Below are 24,666 nucleotides of genomic sequence, written 5' to 3' on the forward strand. Positions count from 1 at the left end.
TCTTAATGGGTGGGCGATGGGTGCTTCTCGGGGGGAGTGCCACTGCGAGTGGGTTGGCCAAATATTTGCTCAACATATTGCCATTTGAATGGAGCTATCAGCCGGAGGGATTACCTCAATAGCCCTGCTACAGTGGTGGCTTCGATAGGGGGAAATTCTTTGCAATTTATAAGTGATTATTCTAAGATACAGCAAAAATGTCCCGTATATCTCCCTAAAATATATAATTATCCCTTTTAAATTATACTGCACAACTTTTAAATGTTTTACGACTTTAAAAAAATGTCCAAACAGAATCCATATGTTCATAAAAAACTCCAAAATGTACAATCCAATTTCCCTGTTAGCATAGCCACCACTGTAACTGTTTAGTGTACAAAAATGTTTTGACCCCGACTTTGTAATTGTGTAACACTCACCTGCTATGCGGAGAACCGCACGATCCGCCGGATCCAGCTGCAGGATGCTGAGCGGCTTGTCCTTAGCCCATTCGCTAAGGGATTCGCGATCCATCATGATGTTGGCGGCACTCCCCGTGGACGCATAGATGCGGCGGCGCTGGCACAGCTGCTGCTCCGAATGGTGCAGGCGCGGCTGCAGCTGCAGCGTGGGGCACGACGGCGAGGGCGACGATGGCGATGGTGATGGCGACGGGGAATGGTGATGGTGGTGACCGTGATGCCCGTGGTGGGATCTGCCGCCGCCGAGGAGTGCCGCCTGCGGGGAGTGGGGCGACTGCGGGGTGGAGCGTGAGCGGACGTAGCTGCGAGGGGACGCCGTGTTTGCTGTTTATGTTGCGCGGGGCGTTCAGGACGAAGGACGGAGGATTTTCCTTGGATTCTCCTAGGACTGTCCCTGCGGCGTTGCTGGCGACAGATGGCTGTATAGGTTACACGCCTTTGGATTGCACTCTCCACAACTTAATCCTAATCTTCTTAGCTATCTAGAATTGGGCTAGCAACATATTTGCTAAACTTTAATACTTATTCAACTGAAAGGAAAAATAATACAAAAAATTTTATCACTTTATATGAAGGGAATTAATTTGTGCGATTTGCTTTTTTGCGGTGTCTTAAGTTGTTTATCGTTTTTTAATATATTTTGGCACACAATCGCGTCTTTAATATTTTACTGTTCACAGAAACTTTATATTTATATTAAATATTATTAATATTAATATATTATTTTTATATAGTAATTTTTAAGCCACTCTTCACAACAAACACAACTACAATTATTTCAAAATTACGCGCTCTTTCTTTTCGTTGCCTACTTTTTAGCTGCCCATAAAGCAAGTTCGAGTTCGAAGACAGCCTGGCACCTTTGCTTATTTGCATATTTTGTGGGTTAAATAAATGCACAAAGAGGGGAGAAGGAAGACGTGGGAGGCAATTCCACAGCCTTATCGCTTTGTTCTCATTCCGCGCCAGTAGGTCATTGGCAAATTAAGCGGAAAACAATATGCGGCAAGAAATAAAATGGAAACACAATTGCTGATAATTGGGCGCAGTTTGAGAGTGACTGTGTCTCGGCTAAGTTTGTTTCTTCGAGTTCGAAAAGCAACACTAACAATGAATGAACAAACAACGGAAACTAACAACCGCAAAGACAAAAACAACAGCTGTGTGTGTGTGTGTGTGTGTGTGTGTGTGTGTGGGAAGTGCAGCAAGATGTCAACAAAAACCGCAAAGAGAGGTGATGGAGACGGCAAGAGAGGGACCGGTTTTTTCCTGTTAGAAGAGAATACGCATGCGCAAAGTTTGCAACACCGGAAATAAAAAGTAAGAAAAAATAAACAAAGAGAGAGAGAAATAGAAAGAGAGTGGGCGATGCAGCTGGCCAAAAGAGATTAAAGAAACGAGATGAAGACTAGAATTCTTATTGCTTTTGATCCGTTATTGTGACTTAATTCTTCTATCGCGTTCTGCAACTGTCTTCTTCTATTGTCAATTACAGACGAGTTCAAAATTATAGCACTAAAATTGATTGATACTTCTCAATGAAATCAACCTATTTCACAAAACATTTATATAAATTACATTTAAGAATTTTGTTGGGTCAAAACCCAAATAGTACATTTGATTATAGTCAAATTCCGCGCCTTCTGACTGTTAGGTAACATTACATCTGTTATACGGATGCTGCCAACTCATATGAACGAATGGGTGGCAGAGAGAATAAAAAAGTGTGTAAAAAGGAACTCGAAGTTGTACGCCATTAGCATTATTGGAAAAAAGTTGAAGTTGAAGAGAACGGAATTAAGAATTATCATTAAAGTTATACAATTAAACTAGCACCTCCGACTAATTATTTTACACTCAAGAATAAAGCTCTTGTTTCAACATTTTGGCGACCGTGACAGGACTAGTGCTAGTTTATTTTGTCTAATTTTGTGGTGATTTGTGGTTAAGTTTTCCGCCATCTTCTACTTGACCAAGTTTCGCACGCGCTATTACGAATTTGCCCTGCCAAAGTTTCGTACATTCGCGCATCGCGTTCGCTGCCGGTTTACCCAGCGTCCGCCTCACCTTGTCGCTCGCACGTCTGCACACCCACTTGGTGCAGCCTTTGTGCATCCACCGGAGCCTCTGCCGGCCACATAACTCCCGCTGCAGCAGTCCCTGCCACTGTTCGCGGTCGTTGTGGATCAACATATAGTCTGGACATCGTTGGAGTGGACACGCCATCCTCCAAGCCTCACAGTCATAGTTGAAGTCGACGTCTCGGTCCTTCATCTATACATCTCCCCAGCGGAGCACCCCCAATACATAACCTCAATCGTCCACAGCACATTTTTTGCACTGTCCTCTTTGGCCATCGTTTTGCACCGCTGCTCGGTGAGCAAAACTTTCCACTACATCTCGTCGTCTCGCTCGCTCTCACATACCTTGTCAAGCAAGGCATCGCCAACCCGAAATTTAATAAAGTAAACAACCAAAATGTCTTCGCTGGAGCAACTTAAGTCTCAGCGAACGAGTGCTCGAAAGAACCTTACGCGCATGAGCAAATCAGTGGAACCTGACTTGAATCTATCTCCGTTGGAACTCGCTTGCCGTTTGTCGATTTTGGAATCGTATTTTAAACTCGCTTTATCCACACAGGAGGCCATAGAGCAGTTGGATCCAGCTGAGCTACACCGCAGCACTCGTTTCGAGTTAGAGGAGTTATTCATCCAAGCCAAGGTTTGCGTTCAAGAACAGCTTGGACCAGAAGCAAACAGCACAGGCATAAACGAATCTACGGTTAATTTTGGGCATACGACTGCAGTCAAGCTTCCTCGCTTAGCGTTGCCAACATTCGACGGCAAGTACTGCGAGTACCAAAACTTCATCACGTCGTTCAATCAGGTCGTAGGCCACCAGCCATCAATGTCTAAGATCGAGAAGTTCAACCAGTTGCTAAACTGTCTTCGAGGACCCGCCCTAGAAACGGTACGAGCATTCCAGGTGACCGCAGACAACTACACGAAGGCTCTGGATCGCTTAAAGCAGCGCTACGACAACCCAACTCTCGTCTTCTTGGACAACATATCGTCGCTCTTCGCTTTGCCAACCGCTGCCAAAGCAAATGGTCAGCAGTTGCGCAGTCTAATCGACAATGCGTCCGCATTGTACAACTCGTTGCGTTCGTTGGGCAACGAGACACAGATCTGTCAGGCCATGCTCATCTCTATAGTCATGGGAAAGGTGGACCAGGAGACCAAGAGGAAATGGAATGAGTCATTGGATTATACCGTCTTGCCTTCTTGGGATAACTGTGTTCAAGTCGTCGAACGTCATTGCCAATATTTGGAATCGGATAAGAAGCCTGCTGCTGAAGCCTCTATGGTCCAACCAGGCGGCCATAGATCGCGCTCGCAAAGGAACCAGGCAAGTCTGTCCTTCAATTGTACAACGCAAACTTGTAACATCTGTTCAAATACAGATCACAAGACCTTTAGATGCCCAGAACTAATTAATCTCGCCCTAGAAAATCGTCTCAATGCAGTAAAACGCTACAAGCTATGCATTAATTGTCTCGGCAAGAATCATCTTGTCGCCAACTGCCCGTCTACACAGAGATGCCGCACCTGTGCGTTAGCGCATCATACTCTGCTTCATCGGCCCTCACCTGGGTCGACCGCAACTCCCTTGCCACAACCTCAAGCGGAGTCTGCACAAGTTTCGGACGCAGTCACACATACTCACACGGAACCGCGTTCCGATTGCGTCATCCTGGCCACAGCGCTGGTCCTGGTCAAGGATGCGTCCGGATGCTACAAAATAGGAAGAGCGCTTTTGGATTCATGCTCTCAGGTGAATTTCATATCCGAGGAGTTCGCCCAAAGTCTCCGACTGCCGCGGAGCAAACGCAACCTAGAGATTCGTAGCATTGGAGAGACACAAACGCAAATCAAACACCATACAACCACCAATATCAAGTCGAGGCACAACCATTTCGAGCTACTCCTTGATTTTTGCGTGACATCACACATCGCCTATCACCCAGATTCGGAAATTGACATTTCCTCATGGAATCTTCCGCAGCATTCATCGCTAGCCGACGAACACTTCAACAAGTCTCGTCGCATCGATTTGCTTTTAGGCACGGAAACCTTCTTCGATATCTTGGCAGTCGGCCAAGTTAAATTAGGAAAGGATCTGCCCGTACTCCAGAAAACGCTACTTGGATGGATAGTGTCTGGTCGATGCAGAGCTCATCCCAGAACCCTCCATCAGTACTCAGCTATCGTACTAGATAAAATTGACGAAAATCTGGAACGTCTATGGCGCATCGATCATGTAGTGACTCCCGAGAATACACTTACGCCGGAGCAGCGAAATTGTGAGGAGTTCTACACAACCACGGTACGACGCAACTCTGATGGTCGAGTGGAAGTACGACTCCCATTTAAGGATGCACCTACCGCTCTCGGAGCCTCTTTCGACATCGCGAGGAGGAGATTCTTATCGCTCGAACGCAACCTAGGCAAACGGCCTGAGGTATGGGCCAAATATGTACAATTCATGCAGGAGTTCCAAGACCTGGGACACATGAGTCTCGTGGGTCACCCGCAGTTAAACACTCCGCATTATTATATTCCGCACCACTGCGTGCTCAAGCCAAATAGCACATCAACGAAGCTTAGAGTGGTTTTCGACGCATCATGCAAGACATCGTCCCAGAAATCGCTCAACGATCTTTTAATGGTCGGACCGACCATTCAGCCAGACCTTTATACATTGCTTCTTCGTTTTCGTATACACCGCTATGCAATCACTGCGGATGTAGTAAAGATGTTCCGTCAAGTCAACGTGTCTGCCCAAGATCGCAGATTTCAATACATCCTTTGGAGAGCTTCGCCATCGCAACCCTTATGCACCTTCGAATTGAATACCGTAACGTATGGTACGGCGGCTGCACCGTATCTGGCCATACGCAGCATGTCTTATCTAGCCGACCACTTCATGGACAAATTGAGAATTGGGGCTGAAGCCATCAAATCGTCGTTCTATGTGGATGACTTCCTGGGTGGATCGGACACGGTAGAGGAGCTACATCAAATCAAGAGGGAAGTTACAACGATCCTACAGGATGGCCAATTGGAACTCGCAAAATGGCATTCAAACCACTGTAAGTTTGTCGATGACAATACAATAAAACACTTGCAGCTGGACGACGAGATGCTAACTAGCACGCTTGGCCTAAAATGGGACCAAGTACGGGACACCTTCATGTTTTCGTTTTCGCCAAGAGTAGAGTCAGACCACGTTACCAAACGCACTATCTTGTCAGTTGCATCGTCACTATTCGATCCGTTGGGATTAGTTACTCCCATCATCATCGTGGCAAAAATCATCCTGCAGGAGCTATGGCTACTAAAGCTACACTGGGATGAGTCAGTACCCCAAGGAATCCATACAGCTTGGATGTCCCTTCTTTCGTCGCTTACGTCGTTGGAGTCTATAGCAATACCACGATATTGCCTCCAACCGGCTATACAATCTCTTCAGATACATGGCTTCTGTGACGCCTCCATTAGAGCGTACGGATGCTACATCTACGCTCGCACACTCGGATCAGATGGGCTAATCAAGGTACAGCTAATCACATCCAAGTCCAGAGTGGCTCCCACCAAGAAGCTATCTCTACCCAAATTAGAACTGTGCGGAGCACATCTGCTAGCACAACTCCATCAGAAAATCATTCGAATCTTCGCAGACAGAGAGCCAACCTCGTACTTATGGTGCGACTCTCAAATCGTTCTACATTGGAATCGCCAGCACTCAGCCACATTATCGACCTTTGTCGGCAATCGAATTGCTGAAGTTCAAGAAATGACATCAGATTGTCACTGGAGACATGTTCCAACACACTGCAACCCGGCAGACATCCTGTCCAGAGGCTGCACCATCGCCGAGTTGGAACAATCGATATGGTTTGAGGGACCTGAGTTTCTACGTCAAGAACCGCAATATTGGCCTAGGGACAATAAAGACATCAATGACATTGATCTGGAAGCTGTGCAACTGGAGAAAAGAAAATCAGCGTTTGCCGTACAGACTACCAGTAATCCACTGCTTGAGGGAGTCTACAAATCCAGTTCATATCAGCGTTGCCTATTAGTCGTCGCCTGGATGTTTAGGTTCATTCACCGCTGTCGTAATCTCACGCCATCCCAGTCTCCATCGCCATCGCCTACGCCAACGGAATTGCAGCGGGCGCTGCATTGCATCGTCTGGAATATCCAAACCAATCACTTCGCTCAAGAGATATCATCGGTTCTGAAGGGCCAGCCGATTCGCACTAACCTTAAAAACCTTAGTCTCTTTCTCCAGGTCACAGATGGTTTCCAACTTCTAAAAGTCGGAGGACGCCTGGAGTTAGCAGACTACCCAGAAACCCAAAGGCATCCTGTCCTGCTCCCAGCCAAAGATCCCTTTGTCTCTCAGTTCGTTCGCCGTCTCCATCTCCAAAACTATCACGCGGGACCAAGGACTCTTGTCGGCTTAATTCGACGACAGTTTTGGATAGTCAACGCAAGGGACTTAGCGCGACAAGTCGTTCGCTCATGCATACATTGTCGCCGCTACCGACCAACTCTAGAAAAGCAGCTTATGGGGCAACTGCCCAAGGAACGCATCACACCGTCTCGGCCATTCTCAAGATGCGGAATAGACTTTTGCGGGCCAATCAACGTCTATTTGCGCATCCGGGGTAAGCCGCCCACCAAGGCATACCTCGCCGTCTTCGTTTGCTTTGCCACAAAAGCCATACATGTCGAAGTGGTCTCAGATCTCACGACGGATAGCTTCATTGCATCACTCAAGCGCTTCATTGCCAGACGCGGGCTGCCTTCGGACATTTTTTGTGACAACGCTACTAACTTCGCAGGAGCCAACAACAAACTAGAAGCGTTGAAGCAGTTCCTCTTCAAGAAAGAAACGGCTGAATCGATCCATAATTTTTGTCGCAATGAATTCATTAACTTTCATTTCATTCCGCCCAGGGCTCCACATTTCGGGGGCATATGGGAGGCTGCCGTCAAAAGCGTCAAAGGACTACTCAATCGCACTCTTCGAGACACCAGACTAACCTTCGAGGAGCTAGCCACAGCAGCTGCTGACGTCGAGGCGATTTTGAACTCTCGCCCATTAACGCCGCTATCAACCGACCCAAACGACCTGGCCGCTCTCACGCCTGGTCACTTCTTAGTGGGTGACGCACTCCGAGCTCTTCCAGAAGCTCCACCAACCGACGACAATCTGGACAAGCTGGATCGATGGAAGAAGGTCAGCGCAATTAAGCACCACATCTGGAGCCGTTGGAGCCACGAATACGTAAACGAGCTCCAAGTTCGCACAACCTGGACGAAGACTGCACCAAATCTAGCGGTCAACGACTTGGTCATTGTTCACGAGGATAATCTTCCCCCACAACGGTGGCTTCTTGGCCGCGTAGTCAGCACCATCGCCGGATCGGACAACATCGTGCGTGTAGCCAACGTACGCACCGCCAAGGGAATCATCCGCCGTCCCATACGGAACCTCGCCTTATTACCTGTCTCTTGAAAGTCAATCGCATACTTTCAAGGGGGCCGGTATGTTGGGTCAAAACCCAAATAGTACATTTGATTATAGTCAAATTCCGCGCCTTCTGACTGTTAGGTAACATTACATCTGTTATACGGATGCTGCCAACTCATATGAACGAATGGGTGGCAGAGAGAATAAAAAAGTGTGTAAAAAGGAACTCGAAGTTGTACGCCATTAGCATTATTGGAAAAAAGTTGAAGTTGAAGAGAACGGAATTAAGAATTATCATTAAAGTTATACAATTAAACTAGCACCTCCGACTAATTATTTTACACTCAAGAATAAAGCTCTTGTTTCAACAAATTTATTTACATTATTTTTAAATAGAGACATTAATATTACTGTTTTCTAAGAAGAAAGAAAGTATATCTCAATTTAAAATAAAAAGAAAAATTATTACGGTGCATATCAATCAATAAGAATCTAAGAAAATACTGAAAATGTATGAAAATCACCCTGCTTTAAACAAAACCGTACGTTTCGAATTCGCACTGCTTTTTTTTTGCCCGCCTCTGTTGCCGTGAGCTTGATCGTTTTGGCTTTTCGCTTCGGCTCGATGGCCAATTACCGGTGCTAAATTGAATTATTATTGGGTATATCGGCATCGCTCGATTGCCGCGTGGGATCTAGCAACTCGAAGCTTTTATCAGCTGCGGCTGCCGACGCCGGCGTATAAACAAACGCTAACTGTACAACTGTATGGAGCGTGAGGTAAAGTAAATCGTTCCATAAATTCCAGCAAAGCGACTAAATTTAGAATCGAATATGGGGAGAGCCAAAATGGGGTGTGCGGAGCGTGATCAGATTATTAAACAGTGGCTGCCAAACTGCACCGCTAACTCGCGAAGCGCGGTAAACAGGTTGACAAACTGCTGACGACCTTTGAATAAAAAAAGAGATCAAATATTTCGAATGAAAAAACGGTTGTTTTTTTGGCTTTTCTGGCGTTTTTGTTACCTTTCCTGTATGTGCGTGAGTGGGTTCGCTTATCAGCAGATAAGCGGGGCAACGCTTTTGATTGCGCCCATGCCTTGATAAGTCTCACAGCGCTTACGAAACTGTGATAGTCTCGGGGTTTCTTCTATAAAAATGAAATATGGATTTTATTGTTTGCAGGACCGGATATTACAAATGAGAAATATAATTTTTTTTCTATTTGTTCTATATTTAATAGAAAATTTAAACTGTGGTACCTTTGAAAAAGTATCTACTGAGCCCTAATTTCTTCTATACTTTTATTTATTTTAAAATATAATGTTTATTTTAAAGCCTATATGATTATATACAATCAATATTTAAATTTATATTTTAATTATAATATAAAGAAAAATGTTGATTGCATTCGTTAAATTACAAATATCACTACAGTTTTAAAATCTCCTTAAAATTACATTGAAGTAAGGTTCCTTAAACATTTAAATGGAAACTTTAGAGCATGTCTTTTTGAGGGATTTCATCACCAAGGAATACTTCTGTGGAATGGCTGTTTTTATTATATTGCGAATGAATTCAATACTTTGCATGTGGAAAATTTTGTGATTAAAAATTAGTTAAAATTATTCTAATGACATGCCGATTCTATGACCCAATACTAATACATAAATATAAGGTCCTCAATATTTATTTAATAAACGGTTGGTATTACTTTGAAGTGAGATTTATGGAATCAGCTATCTGTTTTTATCTGTCTACCTGAACAACGGAACCTGAACCCGTGAGCCCGAATCCAATCCGAAACCTGTCGCTGATCTAATGGAGGGGGAGACCTTCTATTTTTTATTTTCAGCTGATTTACGATTCCTCCCTTCCGGCGTGTAAGACGCGGCAGTTCCACATTTAGTCTTAATTTGAACAAAGCCACTCGGAATTAAACTTGCAAATTAGCTGCGCAAATTAAACAAAAAATAGCGAATGAAAACGAAATCGAAGAGAGAACGACGACAGCCGACCGATAGTGACTCGTATTGCCCTCAAACTGAGCGGTGTTTCAGCACACCAGCAGCAGCTGTTGTGACAGTAAAAATAAAACAAATGCGGCGCCGGCCAGCGCAAAAATACACAACTAGACACACACAGCACACAAGAGTTGAAGGCCAAGGGCTCGTGACAATAAACGATTTGACTGCAGGCTAAGGGATTGAATGCAAATGTCTAGACTGCAGAGTCTAGACTCACAGAATTCTACTGGTAGAACTGCTACAGAAAGTTCCCCTGAAAGAATTAAATCTTTCAGCAAAGTCCCCTCGGAATGTTTCAAGATTTTGCCAAGCTAAAGAAAGATTTTTTTAATGGGGGCCTATGTTTAATTCGGCGCAAAACGGGACATTTTTCAAAAATTTGTTGTGGCGAAACGGCCTAAGTTAGCTTTTTAAATTAAATACCTTGTGTTAAATATTGCATTGATAAGTATTTAGATGTTAGGAGTAATAGGAATCCCCCGAATGCCCTTCAAAAAATGTTGGTTTGCGGTGTACATCCTAAGTGTCCACAGAATCATTCGATATCAAAAATATATTGTATTCGTTAAAAGATAAGTGTCCCGAGGTACTCACGTGGCGTTTTTATTTTAAAAATTTTCCCCCTAATTTTTTATAAAAATCGGAAGTCAAAATCTTGATTTTTGACTAAAAATTAATTTACTTTGTTAAATAAAAAAAAAATAATAATAAATTTGAATGATATAAAAGGGCCCGACGTGAATACCTGTAGAATTGGTTAAAAAATTGATGTGCCAAATTTTAAAACGGTTCGGCCAGTAGTCTTAATGCGAAGCTTTGACAAAATATTCTTAAGCTATTGGACATTCATAATAAAAAATACAACAAAATAACGAAAACTAAATTAAATGACATACCCCCTTTTAAAACGACCAAGTCTTCAACAGAAATTATAGCTTTAGCTATTCTTTATATTTGTTCCGTTTAGGGAATAAAAATTAGCACTTCGAAAAATGGCAAAAACGTGGAATAGAATTTGAAATGTTTAACTAAATTCATATATGATTCTTAGGGAAACTCACGTGGATCATAAAAGCAAATTTACATAGGTAGATCGTTATATTCAAACCATTTTGGGTAATATCTATTGATAACTGCCCACAACAAAATTTTTCCACCAACTTAAATAAAGTGGCAAAAACTTTAAGTAAATATATACAAACAGTACACAAGTCTACCGATATTTGCCAATTAGACCCCTGTTACAAAAAATACATAATTTCAAAGCGATCACTTTTATCTTCATAGCAGAACAATAACAACAACTTTTCAGCTTTATGATCCAATGCCACTCAAAGTCCCATTCCAGCTGGCCGATATGAAGAAAGGGCCCTTGAGATAACGCTAACAATGTGGAATTCACCATAGTTGTTTCGTGTAGGTGTCCCCAGTTCTCACAGGGCTCGTTGGTGGGGTTGGGCCCAGTGAAGGAGGGGGAGAATTATGCGAGACACAACCAAGTCAATTAAGCGACAGTTCAAAAAGGCAATAAACGGCAACCGCAAAAGTCACAAAACAATAAACGTTGATAAAAAAAAAAAAAAGGAGAATAATGTGTCCAGAGCAGTGCTGGAGAATAAAACAAGTTTGACAACGTCATCGCTTGGAAATAGAAAACCCGAGGGAAAAGGGATCGGGTGCGGGATCGGCATGGGGGAACTTGTTCCATGGGAACACAAACGATCGAGTTGAAAAATTGTTTAATTATCAACAATGGCATTTTGCCGGGGATTTATAAAATGTGGAACTAGGCCCCGAGCTCCGCAATGAAATCATATCTGAAATTGCATTGATTGCCCCATTAGATCATGCCTGCGGCAGCGGCGGCTCCAAAGTTTTGTTTACTGGGATTATGTCATGGCACAACTGCCCAGTATATCACTCGTCGAGAAAAATTTGCATGTCAAATTGCTAAACGGGTTCAATTGATTTGATATTCGACATGTTTCAAATTAAATCGATTCGAGGGGCGCGCTCTCTCAAGGTTTGTAGAACTGCCCAGAAGCTGCCCTGCCGGTCGCTCCATTAGTTAGTTGTGTGCTAATTGATAAATGGTCAGACGGCTAATTAGGCTCCGAAATTCTTTGTGGGCGTCGCCTGACGAGCGGCCCGCAACTTAAATTACCCACTCAAAAGGGCAAAGATCGGAGGAGAGAGCCGGGAGTTTCTGTTCTGTTCTGTTCTCCGAGTTCTGACTTCTTCCGCCGGTCTTTCATTTGGAAATCAAGCGGCTGATTGCATTATGTTTCGCTTATCACTGATGCCACACACTAGATATGGCCCCGCCAAAGGTCCCGGAAAGTAAGAAGGCATCTATCTAGAATCTAGATGGAACTCCCCCCGACAGCGTGTGAAGAACATTAGCTAATGGAGCGCGACCAAACCAATTTGACACACAACCCGGTCTTTAACCTTTCTTGGGCCTACAGAATAGAGACAGACACATCTTTATATGGCAATTGTACACTTTGGCACATTAAAAAAGAAATTAACAATTATTGAGAAAGAAAACGAATTCCATTCTAGATTTCAAATTTATAGTACAAAATATGTGTATGTCGGATCACATGAAACAGGGCCTACTTTATTCCTATGGTCAGAATATGTGAAGCAGGGCCTTTTGAATTACGGAGCAGGGCCTTTTTGAACTACGGAGCAGGGCCTTTCTATAATACGGAGCAGGGCCTTTCTGAATTGAGTGAAAGCACGGCAGAGCAGGATAGATATAAACTGCTGCCGAGTGAGGTCTGTTCGTGAAGCGCTGACATACAGGTTAGAAAGAGACGACAACAATGATTATGAAATGAGTGAATTGAGTGAAAGTAGAAAGGTCGAAAGTAGACTTTTGGAAAGACAGTTCAGAAACGCTTCGAAGACGAACAGAACTTGCTGCTGGGAACTTAATCAGAAATAATGGACCAGACAAACGATTCTCCGACATCAGAAGTGGGATTCGCTTCGCCTACAGACAATACTCCTGGACAATATATGGCAGCGTTGGAAGCCCAGAACAGGACCCTGATGGAGCTAATTAAGTCTATGCAGACACCAAGGACTTCGGCAGTCGGCGATAAGGCTACGCATGTCGCCTTGCCCAAATTCAATCCCGATGGTGCCGGAGCAGACGCCTCCGCCTGGTGTACTACAGTCGATCTCATATTTGCAGACCACGTTCTAGAGGGTAGCGGTCTGGTGATGACTTTAAGCAAGGCGCTTGAAGGCAGCGCATCACAATGGTTATCGCAAATATGTTTCGCTGGCATAACCTGGTTACAGTTTAAAGAACTGTTCATTCAACGCTTCGTGGGAATGCAGACAACTACAGCGATTCTACTGAACGTTTTGAATGGTCGTCCTAAATCTGGAGAGGGATTCGCAGAGTACGGCAGTCGGATTGTTACGTCACTTATGTCCAAGTGGAAATCCAAAGATGTGGAGGAAATCGCAGTGTCAGTAGCTTTGGCACATATGGCGCAGATTGACAACGGCTTGTTGCGCTGGGTATACACCACCAACGTTAAGAACCGCAATGAACTACAACAACAACTACAGGCGCACGCTTATAGGAAGCGTAGCACAGAAAACGAAGGACAATCTTCAGGACCGGAGCGCAAGAAATATAAGTTCCCGAAGAAATGCTACTACTGTGGAAAAGCTGGGCATGAGTTCGGCGAATGTCGTGCTCGCTTGGAGAAGGAACACGGTAGAGGCAAAGCTTACGACGGCAGATACACAAAGGGAGCAAAGGACCGATCTTCCGTTAAGTGCTTCAAATGTAACGAAATGGGCCATTTTGCATCCACCTGTCCTAAGGGCCGCTCAAGTGGAACCGATTGGAAGCAAGAGAAGCGTGTGGATATCTGTTCGGTGGCTCCTCCGTCCGGTATAATAAAGGCATCCGGTGAGTCTATTCCATTTTGCTTTGACTCTGGTGCAGAATGTTCGCTGGTGAAGGAGAGCGTCGCGGAGAAATTGAATGGAAAAAGAGTAGATAATGTTGTAAAACTAAACGGAATAAGTAATGATTCTATTTATAGTACTCAGCAAGTTTTATGTAAAATAAATATTGAACAGTATTGCTTTGAGATTTTGCTACATGTAATAATGGACAAGTATCTTAAATACGATATTCTAGTAGGCCGTGAAATCCTTAGTCAGGGCTTTGGCGTAACAATAGACGCTGATAAATTTCAAATTTACAAAACAAAAAGCGTAGATGTAGTGGCTCTTACCGATTATAAAGACTTCATAAATTTTGATGCAGAATTGGAAGAATGCGATAAAATGGCTTTGACAAATATCCTAAAATGCTACTCTGATTGGTTTATTAGTGGTATACCGAAAACGCGAGTTTCAACAGGGCACCTAGAAATCAAATTAATAGATCCACAAAAGACAGTGCAACGACGTCCATATAGGCTTGGCGAGGAAGAAAAGCAGCTCGTGCGATTTAAAATTGATGAATTATTAAAGGCAAATATCATTCGTCCAAGCTGCTCACCTTTCGCCAGCCCTATGATGTTGGTGAAAAAGAAAAACGGCACCGATCGCCTTTGTGTAGATTATAGGATGTTGAATGAGAATACCGTTGCGGATAAGTATCCGTTGCCCCTTATTGCAGACCAGATTGCCAGGCTTCGCGGTGCCAAATACTTTTCTTGCTTGGATATGGCTAGTGGATTCTACCAAATTCCAGTGCATGAAACTTCAATAGAGCGAACAGCGTTTGTAACTCCAGAGGGCCAATACGAGTTTTTGACGATGCCTTTTGGGCTGAAAAATGCACCGTCTGTTTTTCAGAGAGCTATTATAAGAGCATTGGGAACTGTTGCACACACATTCGCTATAGTTTATATTGACGATGTGCTAGTTATAGCCGAAACCAAAGAAGAAGCGATAGAACGGTTGCGTATTGTATTAGAGGCTTTAAGTAAGGCGGGATTTTCATTCAATATTACTAAGTGCTCCTTTCTTAAAACTCGTGTAGAGTATCTTGGGTTCGAAATTAGTAACGGAGAAATTAGACCAAATCCACGTAAAATAAAAGCATTGACTGCGTTACCTCCGCCACAATCCGTGTCACAACTTCGCCAATTCATAGGATTAGCTTCATATTTCAGACAGTTTGTCCCAAAATTTTCCGAGACGCTTAAGCCTTTGTATCACCTCACGTCTAACAAAAATGTTAATTTTGTTTGGCGGCAAGAACATGAGCAAATACGAGCTAACATTATACTAGTATTGACTCAGTCACCGGTGTTGATCATATTCGACCCGCAATACGCAATAGAATTGCACACTGACGCAAGCTCGATTGGCTATGGTGCTATATTAATGCACAAAATAAATAACAAACCACATGTTGTCGAATATTACAGTAAATGCACGTCTCCTTCCGAATCTAAATATCATTCGTACGAACTAGAGACGCTGGCGGTTGTTAATGGTATCCGACATTTTCGTCATTATTTGCAGGGACGTAAATTTGTCGTATATACGGATTGTAATTCATTAAAAGCTAGTCGTACCAAACTAGACTTAACGCCGAGGGTACACAGATGGTGGGCATTTTTACAGTCATTTGACTTTGACATAGAGTATAGAAAGGGTGAGCGAATGGCTCACGCAGATTGTCTATCTCGGAATCCAGTGCCAGATAAAAATAATGTTCCGAATAAAATACCTGAGAAACGAATAAATTTAACGGAGGTAACTGACAACTGGTTAATTTCGGAACAGCAGCGTGATAGTGAAGTATTAGAAATAGTAACGAAACTGAGAAACAATGAATTATCAGATAATTTGAGTAGCACATATGAACTGCGGAAGGGTGTTTTGCATAGGAAAATACAACGAAATGGGAAAACCAAATGTTTACCGGTAATTCCAAGATCCTTCAGATGGGCCATTATAAATCATGTCCATGAATCAGTAATGCATCTTGGCTGGGAAAAGACACTAGATAAGGTCTATAGTTATTATTGGTTTGATCACATGTCAAAATACGTTCGCCGGTTTGTTGAAAACTGTATTACTTGTAAATTATCAAAGCCTCCAGTTGGAAAAGTACAAGCAGAGTTACATCCTATTCCCAAAATTAATGTACCGTGGCACACAGTTCATATTGACATAACAGGAAAACTAAGTGGTAAAAACGACCTTAAGGAATATGTTATCGTTCTAATTGATGCGTTTACAAAATTTGTCTATTTTTACCACACGTTAAACTTAGACACTGAAAGTTGTGTTAAGGCCGTAAAGTCAGTCGTTTCCTTATTTGGATTGCCAACTCGAATAGTAGCGGATCAAGGCCGATGTTTTTCAAGTATTGGTTTTCGGAATTTCTGTATATCACAGAAAATTAATTTGCATTTAATTGCTACTGGTGCAAGCAGGGCAAATGGCCAAGTCGAGCGAGTAATGAGTACACTGAAAAGCATGTTAACAGCTGTAGAAACCAGTCAGAGGTCGTGGCAGGATGCGTTAGCAGAGGTGCAACTAGCCATGAATTGTACGGTGAATAGAACAACCAAATTTAGCCCATTAGAACTGCTAATCGGTAAGGAAGCTAGACCTTTGGGCTTACTACCAGTAGTCGAAGAATTTGATGACGAAATCGATAGGGAAACTTTAAGAAAACAGGCTTCACAAAATATGGTAGAGAGAGCACGATATGATAAAAACAGATTCGATAGCAATAAAGCAAAAATTATTAAACATAAGTTGGGAGACCACGTATTACTTAAAAATGAGGAGCGTCATCAAACCAAGTTAGATCCTAAATTTAAAGGACCCTTTGAGATCATTGAAATATTAGATGGAGATAGATATTTGTTAAAGTCTTTAACAAGTAAGCGAACTTACAAATATTCTCATGAATTTTTAAGGGCTGTGCCAAATAATCAATTAATAACCGAAGATAGAGACAGCATTATGGAAAATGCGTCTGAAGCTATGGAAAATGAGACCGCACCATAATAGAAGGACTTGTTATGGCGGGGGTCAAGAGAATAAAATTATGTAAAATGTAAGAAAGATGTAAGAAATGAACGAAAAGAAATGAGATGAAATGAACGAAAAAATGTGTTAAAGGAATTACACAAAAATGTAAATGTGCTAAAGAAACTACACTGATGAGAAGTTTTGTAAACAATGAAAAATGTAATTTTGATTATGTAAATGAAAATTCGATAACTTGCTTGAGTTTTGTAAACTGTAAATAAAAAAAAAAAGAAGAGAATTTAATTAAGTGGTATTGGTTAAAAATAAGCGAGATTAAGCACACGAGGATGTGTGAGTGGTCAGTGGAGACCGCACCATAACAGAAGGAATTGTTATGGCGGGGGTCAGTGGAGACCGCACCATAACAGAAGGAATTGTTATGGCGGGGGTCAGTATGTGGGTGTAAAAGGAAATACACCAGTTGATAAAGCTATGTAATTAGAGATTGAGAATACTGTGATTTAAAGTTAACACACGAGGACGTGTGATTTGTCAGGAAGGCCGTGTCGGATCACATGAAACAGGGCCTACTTTATTCCTATGGTCAGAATATGTGAAGCAGGGCCTTTTGAATTACGGAGCAGGGCCTTTTTGAACTACGGAGCAGGGCCTTTCTATAATACGGAGCAGGGCCTTTCTGAATTGAGTGAAAGCACGGCAGAGCAGGATAGATATAAACTGCTGCCGAGTGAGGTCTGTTCGTGAAGCGCTGACATACAGGTTAGAAAGAGACGACAACAATGATTATGAAATGAGTGAATTGAGTGAAAGTAGAAAGGTCGAAAGTAGACTTTTGGAAAGACAGTTCAGAAACGCTTCGAAGACGAACAGAACTTGCTGCTGGGAACTTAATCAGAAATAATGGACCAGACAAACGATTCTCCGACATGTACATGAAGAATCTAACATTTATATAAGATATATGTATGTATGTAGTCTGAACTTAGTTTTAGGGACAAGGTATCAAAAAATATATCCTATCTTGGGAAAAATATGTTAGAAAATGATTTTCTGGTCATAGACGTATACCGATAATCAAATCTGTGTGATAACTCGAATTATGTGGTACACTCTTCATCTGTATCTTTTTTTATATCTTAAAAGCATCCCTAGGATACCTGCTATTGTACTTAAGACTGCATTCTTCCAAGTAAATAATCAAATTGATCTATAAAGTAAAGTATAAATAAATGAGATCGCACCAGCCAGATCTATACCAACTTTTCCTTTACTTAGCCCCAATGTGGTGCCAAACAAATTCAACTGTAATACCAGCGGAGACGCCTCCGTTTTGTGGCAGAAACTAAAAAGAGCAGAACTTCGAGACATCTAGATTTCCACGGCCGATGGATGGCCACTTTGCAGTGCAGTCGCGACCTCGATGGAGTTTTTCCAACTGCCGATGCCAAGTGCATGTCGCTGCCAATCGGGGGAAACACTACAAAAACCTGAAACTTGTCAGACGGCCCAGTGTAGTAAGTAATAAAAAAAAAAACGCAGCCATCGGGGAGGAATAGAAACAGAAAACTGAAGAGGAGCTCGGGGCCCAAACGCTTGAGTGCATTTTCCAGGCCGACAAACACCACTAGACAACTAGTAACAGCGTAAAAAAAGTACTTCAACAACAACTAAGACAGCGGCATCAACAGCGATAATAACAACAGCCACAAAGGCAACAACCCCTTTGGCGTATTTCAGGCGAGAGCTAGATATATAGACAAAAAACTGTCTGATTATGTTGTATTCCTGGAGCTAAAGCTGCAAGGGTGCGTCCTCATCCTCTGGGATCCATTACAAAACAAGGAAAGACATGGAACCTTCCCGTCCATAAAATGAAAGGACATCACTATCAACATGGCTTTCTGAATTATGTAAATAAGCTAAAGCCATTTAAAACTATATAAATTTCTTCCTATCCCAAAAGTATAACGTTTCATATACCATACATACATATAGGTTTCACTTAATAAAAATAAATAAATTTGAATACAATAGTCAGAGGACAACTGTAAAGATGAAGATTCTGCCGTGTTTCCAAACAACACATTGCTAAGGGAAGAAGCAGTTAAAAGAATCACAGATCGCTTTAAGCTTGGTTTAACATTTTCAATAAGGAGTTTTAATGTCAGAAATAGTTTTTAAAGTATAGCTCTTTGCGCAATTCGGGTAATGACATGTATTTTAATGTTTAATGTTTATAAATATTTTTATGGGATTAAATTTGACTAAAGTGGTTTATTTAACAAGTAAATTCGGAACATTAAATGGTTTTATTTTTTAAAGCTTCTTGGAAATAAAAGATCCAACCTTAAAAAAATGTAGGTTAATGTTGAGTTCTAGGAAACACTTTCGAAAGGTCAGGATTGAGATGGTTAGGTTTAAACTTTAAAGAAATACTACTGAGATATTCCATTCTCAAGGATCTACATTTTATACATATACAAATAGCAAAAATTACTTAAAATCTTCTTTAAGCAACACTTTATTTAATTACATTTGGTAATTTTATTGATTTTAGTAAAATGTAACTGAGTAAATGTTTAATGAAATAAAAACCGGATAGCTTTTAGCAGAAAAACACTTTCAATGTATTCAAATTTTTTATAGGTCTAGAAATGTGCGTGGGAACTTGTATAATTGGGGAAAATGGAAATTGGGCCTGCCGCCAAATGGTTATTCCTTTTTCGGGGTTGCTGCCCGTCGCTCACCAAAACAAATAAAATTGTAAACAGAAAAGACCGGCAAAAGAAAGACGAATGAGAGAAACAGAGAGAGAGAAAGAGCCAAGAGGTGGGGGTGGTGGCGCCGCTCTCTTTACCTGTGGTCAGTGTCAGTGTCAGGCGCTCACGCACACGTTTTCATTTGGTGACGTGTGTGTGGGGGCGGGGGTTTGGCCTGTTCGCGATTGAATGAATGATGAAAGAGACTGAGGAATAAGGAACGGCTCATGGACTTTAGGATGTGTCACCCACCACTCAAAAAACGATGACCACCCCTCACCACTCCCTCCAAAACCTCTTTCACTATCGATTTTTTTTCAGTGCTGCGACAGTAGAACAATGACAAAAAACTGAAGCATTTGCTAATTGGAACAAGCCTTTGATAAAACGACAAGGGCGAATGTGTTAGCAGATAGACGGAAGATACGAGGAATTGTAGTGGACCAAGATAAACGGCCACAGAAAATAGCTAAATGTGGGAGTTTCTTTCGCTGATTTTACTTTGATTAGCCGGCCAGCAACTATCCTAGTGTACAGCAGAGCTTCCCTAAGAAGACTTCAATACAAATTAGAAAGTCTGTTAAATTTCTTTTATCAAATTCTGCCATCAAATAAGCGAATTGTTCTCATTAAGGAATCTTGACTGTCAAAAAACGCACCTACGTCACACGGGGAGCGGGACGAACAGAACATACATATGTATGCATGAATGACTCTTACTTTAACACAGTTTATAAACAAATTATTTAATTTGTTTACCCGCCCCCGCGGCAACAAAAGGCAGCGGCTGTTAAATAAAAATTCAACTTACACACACGCAATCGGCGAACAAGGAAGGCCGGAAAAACAAAAATGAAATGAATAAGAAACACGAGCCAAAGGGAACAAACAAAAAACGCCTTTTATTCTGGCAATTAGCACGATGCACTTTGGCTTTGAATTTTGCTTAAGTTTGCTAAATTGGCGGTGTTGTTTTTTCCTGTTTGCACTGTCACCTTTTTTTTAAACCAAATTCCTCTTATTTTACACCGTTTCGCCCCCGCGCGCCTAATTCGTGACTCATGGAAGGAGGAAAAGGAAAAGGGCACAAGAATTGCAGTGTGTTTTCGAGAGAGCCGGAGAGAGCGCATGTCAGGTTTCTGCTGAAACATATCTCAGCAGAGAGCGGCTGAGCGGGTGTTAGAGGGAGATGGCGATTGCCGAGTGTTGACCCTGGCGGGGAAAAGGACGCAAGGGGTGGCTCACTGTAAGTGTGTGTGTGTGTGTGTGTTTGTAAGTGCAGCAAGCGTTTTAGTTTTTTCATCCTCCACTTCTTTTTCTCGAACTACTCTTTTTTTGTTGTTACTGTTTCCACTATTTTCCTGGTTTTTCATGGGATTTCGCTTCAGCTCTATGTTAATTTTCACAAATCACTGTTATATACACATACTACATTTTTCACTATTTCCTTTTGGGCGCTTTTCATTGGCCACAGCACTGTTTTTCTTTCATCACGCAAAAGCTTATAGCAGTGTAATTTATGGCAATTTATTTCGTGTGCACTGTTGCAGTTGTTGTTGCTTTTGTCGCTGCTTTCGCAGTTTGAATGAACCTGCGCTTCTTTCGTTTTTTTTTTCTCGCGCTTCTGGTTACAAACAATTTATATGCATTAGTTGTTGCACTTCTTGAAAACCGTTACACTTGTGCAATTTACCAAAAAGAACAGCGGCGGATTTAATGACCCATCTGCACTCACACTGTAACACCAGCTCGAACACACACGGAAACACCACACGCACACAGACGCGGACTGCAAGAGCGCAACGACAACAAACGGATATAATTGGCGGAGAACTAGAAATAATTAAAATTATTAATATTTGAATTTATGCAATACCACAACCGCGGCAGCCTGCATTGCTACGTTATTTTCCGCGACCGTTATGCCTTATTTATGTTTATAGTTCAACTTAAAAAAACTCACGCCGGATCGAAGGATCTGTAGTGTGCCGGCCGTTTTTTTGAAAATTTTTTTTTATGTGCGTTGGCACTCGTATTTATAGGTTTTTAAGAAGAGCCGAGGACCAGTGATGTCATTTCCGTTTTTTTCCCGTCAAATTCAGCTTTTTTAAAAGTGTGGTTGCGGGATAAATTTTAAAACACCAGTGATGTCATTTTCTTTAAAGCAAGAAAAGCTGGATTATCAAAAAAAAAAAAAAGCTTGAAAAAGCCGACTTTTAAAATCTAATTTTTTGTTTATTTTTTTTAATTTGAAGTTTGAAATATTAAACCTAGGCAGTTATGCTGCTTTTGCAATAACAGCACGGTACTCTGGCCAGTTCCAGGGATCGCTAATAAGAGTTATGAGTGAAATAAAAACTAAACGTAAATATTTCTATGTGTTTATTTTACATATTTGCATATATTATGAATATTTCATATTCACATTTCAACTATGTTGCATATTTTATGCATTTTATGCAAATTCCAAAGTCATAGCGATAAGGTAATAATAAAATATTTAAAAAAGCGGAATTGACATCACTGCCCCTAAATTCATTATTTTTTACATTCGAACCACACCTGATACTCGAACCACATCTGATACTCGAACCATATCTGATATTCGAACTCCAAGCAGTGTTGCCAGATGATAAGCGCCGGTATAAGCTATATTTAAAAAAAAAAAACCTTGGATAAGCTAAAATTAAAAAAAAATCTAAAAAACTTGCTTCACCAAATAAGAGAAAACATTAAACCTTAATATGTTTTTATGTGGGTGGCAAAAATCATTGGGGGCTATATTTATGATTAGGTCTTTGAATATTCATTACGACAGTTTCCGAAAGAAAAAACATCAATCCAATGGTGATTGTTAATTAATTTATAATAGTTTTTTGTATGTGTGAATAATAATCTTATTAAATATGATATTTAAGTTGGTAATGAAATTAAATTAGTTAATTCATCCATTTCGTCATCTTGATCGTAATTTAAATATTTTTTTTATTTTTTTAATAAGCATGTATGTTTCTTGCAGGGTATGCGTAGTGCAACATATACCACTCAAAATTGATTGATTGGTGGTAACACTTCAGCCAACATCTAGATCTTCGATGTCACTATAGACTAGAAATAAATTCACGATTATATGAAATAAACAAAGAGCAAGCCTCGATATTATTATCCCATAAAGCAATTTTTTCTAACAAAACAAACCATTAATGTCGCAAAGACAGTCAAAGACGAATTTTAAAATAAATTTTTCAAATTTTACAAGCTTTTTCAATTTCCAATATGCTAAAACTAGCTTACAATAAGCTAAACTGGCAACACTGTGCCAAATAACTCTCTCAAAGCCGAGAAAGAGAGAGAAAATAAGTGTTGCCAGTTTAGCTTATTTCAGGTTTAAAGCCTAGTACTCTGACGAGAAAAAACCGCTGTATAAATTTAGACAGCGGCCAAACTCCATATAAAAAAAACGGTGTCGAAAAAAAGAAGAAGAACTTTTAGACACGTCGTTTTTTTCGGTACTCTGACGACGAAAATGAAGCCTGCGAAAATTGAAAGGCGTTGCCAGATCAAGATAGTAAACAGCTGATATCGCGCTGTCTAAATAATTCATTTGATTTATTTAGACACCCCTAATGGAGGGAAAGTTGAAGGAAAAAGGTGGCATTGATAGGGGCTGTCAAGGGGAAGCCCATAATATGGAATTTAACCCACAAAGGACATTTTAATGCCATATTTATTAATATTTTTAATATTTTTTTTGAATATTTGTTCACAAACTGCTGTCCAGTGTGACCCAAGGAAATCCTTAAACGCCATAAAAAGTACATTTTCGCGGCGTTTCAGGCTTTTCCTTAATTTTTTTTGGTCACACTAGCTCGGTAGCGAATTAAACAGCGATTCCGCTGTCTAATTTAGACAGCGGGTTTTTCTCGTCAGAGTACTACGCTTAATATTTGAAAAGGAAAAAAGTTCTAAAATAAAAGCATATTCTATCAATAATTGCATATGTGACATCAATGATTTATTTTATAGGCAAAATATATATGTTGTTTTTTGTACGTGTTATATTTTTTTTATAACTATATGCATTGTGTACTTTCTTCTACTTGTGCTTGTTAAATTTGTACGTGTTTTCTGTGTTGCTATATGAAAAGAGAGAAGAAGGGACTTACCGTTTTATAGTTTTGCCTCTAAAAAATACTTAATTAATTACTATAATTATCTCATATTAATGTCAAATTAACAAATACAAATTCAGTTACAACCCATTAAACAATTAATTTAGTTGTATACCCAAATACCTTAAAAAAAAGGTTCCCAAAAGGTTTCCCATGAAAGTTACTCAAGCAAATATGCAGTTTTGTTGAGGGCTTTATTATATTAATTTTTTTTTTTATAATAATTTATATCTAGCATAAACCAATATTCATATTCTGCGTTTTTTTAAATTAAGCCGGCTGCTCACTGTTTTCATCGAAGTCTTTATGGATTTCATTAATAAATTTGAATTCAAAGATCAAATGTATTTCTTTTTTTTTTTTTTTTTGTTAAAAATGTTTATTTGATTTTAATTAGCTTTCTGATACCGCTGAGGCAACTTAATCTAATTTCATATTAAAAACAAAAACAAAAAGATAAAGTACAACCTATACAATCAGGCCTGCTCCGGTAATCGAAAACGGCAAGAATTTTTCGTTTTCGTTTTTGAAAACGAGAAATTGGTGCTCCGGTAATCGAAATCGAAAGATTTTTTCGATTTGAAAAACGGGCACCTTTTTCTGGCCGGAATGAAAAGTAAATGGCTTTTTCTATATGAAATCAGATCTTATTTACAAAAGGAAAAAAATAGTTTACTCAGTGGTCTATTGATGTTTATTC

At 40.8% G+C, this 24,666-nt stretch overlaps 3 protein-coding genes across 11 annotated transcripts in view; 2 read left to right on the forward strand and 1 right to left on the reverse strand.

Moving 5' to 3' along the window:
• The window catches only part of shot (dystonin-like protein short stop), a 99,589-nt gene extending 77,714 nt beyond the window's left edge, over positions 1 to 21,875 (reverse strand). For 3 of the 7 annotated variants that reach the window (XM_070283658.1, XM_070283659.1, XM_070283655.1), the window contains exons 1-3: positions 21,758 to 21,865; positions 21,530 to 21,627; positions 420 to 991 (exon numbers count right to left, since the gene is read on the reverse strand). In XM_070283658.1, the coding sequence (XP_070139759.1) occupies positions 420 to 516 (97 nt within the window). In that variant the 5' untranslated portion in view covers positions 517 to 991; positions 21,530 to 21,627; positions 21,758 to 21,865. Of the gene's footprint in view, positions 1 to 419; positions 992 to 21,487; positions 21,628 to 21,757 lie in introns of all 7 variants that reach the window. The other 4 variants (XM_070283668.1, XM_070283675.1, XM_070283623.1 and 1 more) reach the window with 3 other exon arrangements.
• Positions 1 to 24,666, forward strand: part of LOC108071384 (uncharacterized) — a 124,393-nt gene that overhangs the window by 69,391 nt on the left and 30,336 nt on the right. The gene's annotated exons all lie outside the window — the stretch shown is intronic.
• LOC121501831 (transmembrane protein 164) overlaps positions 1 to 24,666 on the forward strand; it is a 131,081-nt gene that overhangs the window by 69,375 nt on the left and 37,040 nt on the right. The gene's annotated exons all lie outside the window — the stretch shown is intronic.

Source organism: Drosophila kikkawai, chromosome 2L, assembly GCF_030179895.1.
Source record: "Drosophila kikkawai strain 14028-0561.14 chromosome 2L, DkikHiC1v2, whole genome shotgun sequence".
NCBI classification, from domain to species: domain Eukaryota; kingdom Metazoa; phylum Arthropoda; class Insecta; order Diptera; family Drosophilidae; genus Drosophila; species Drosophila kikkawai.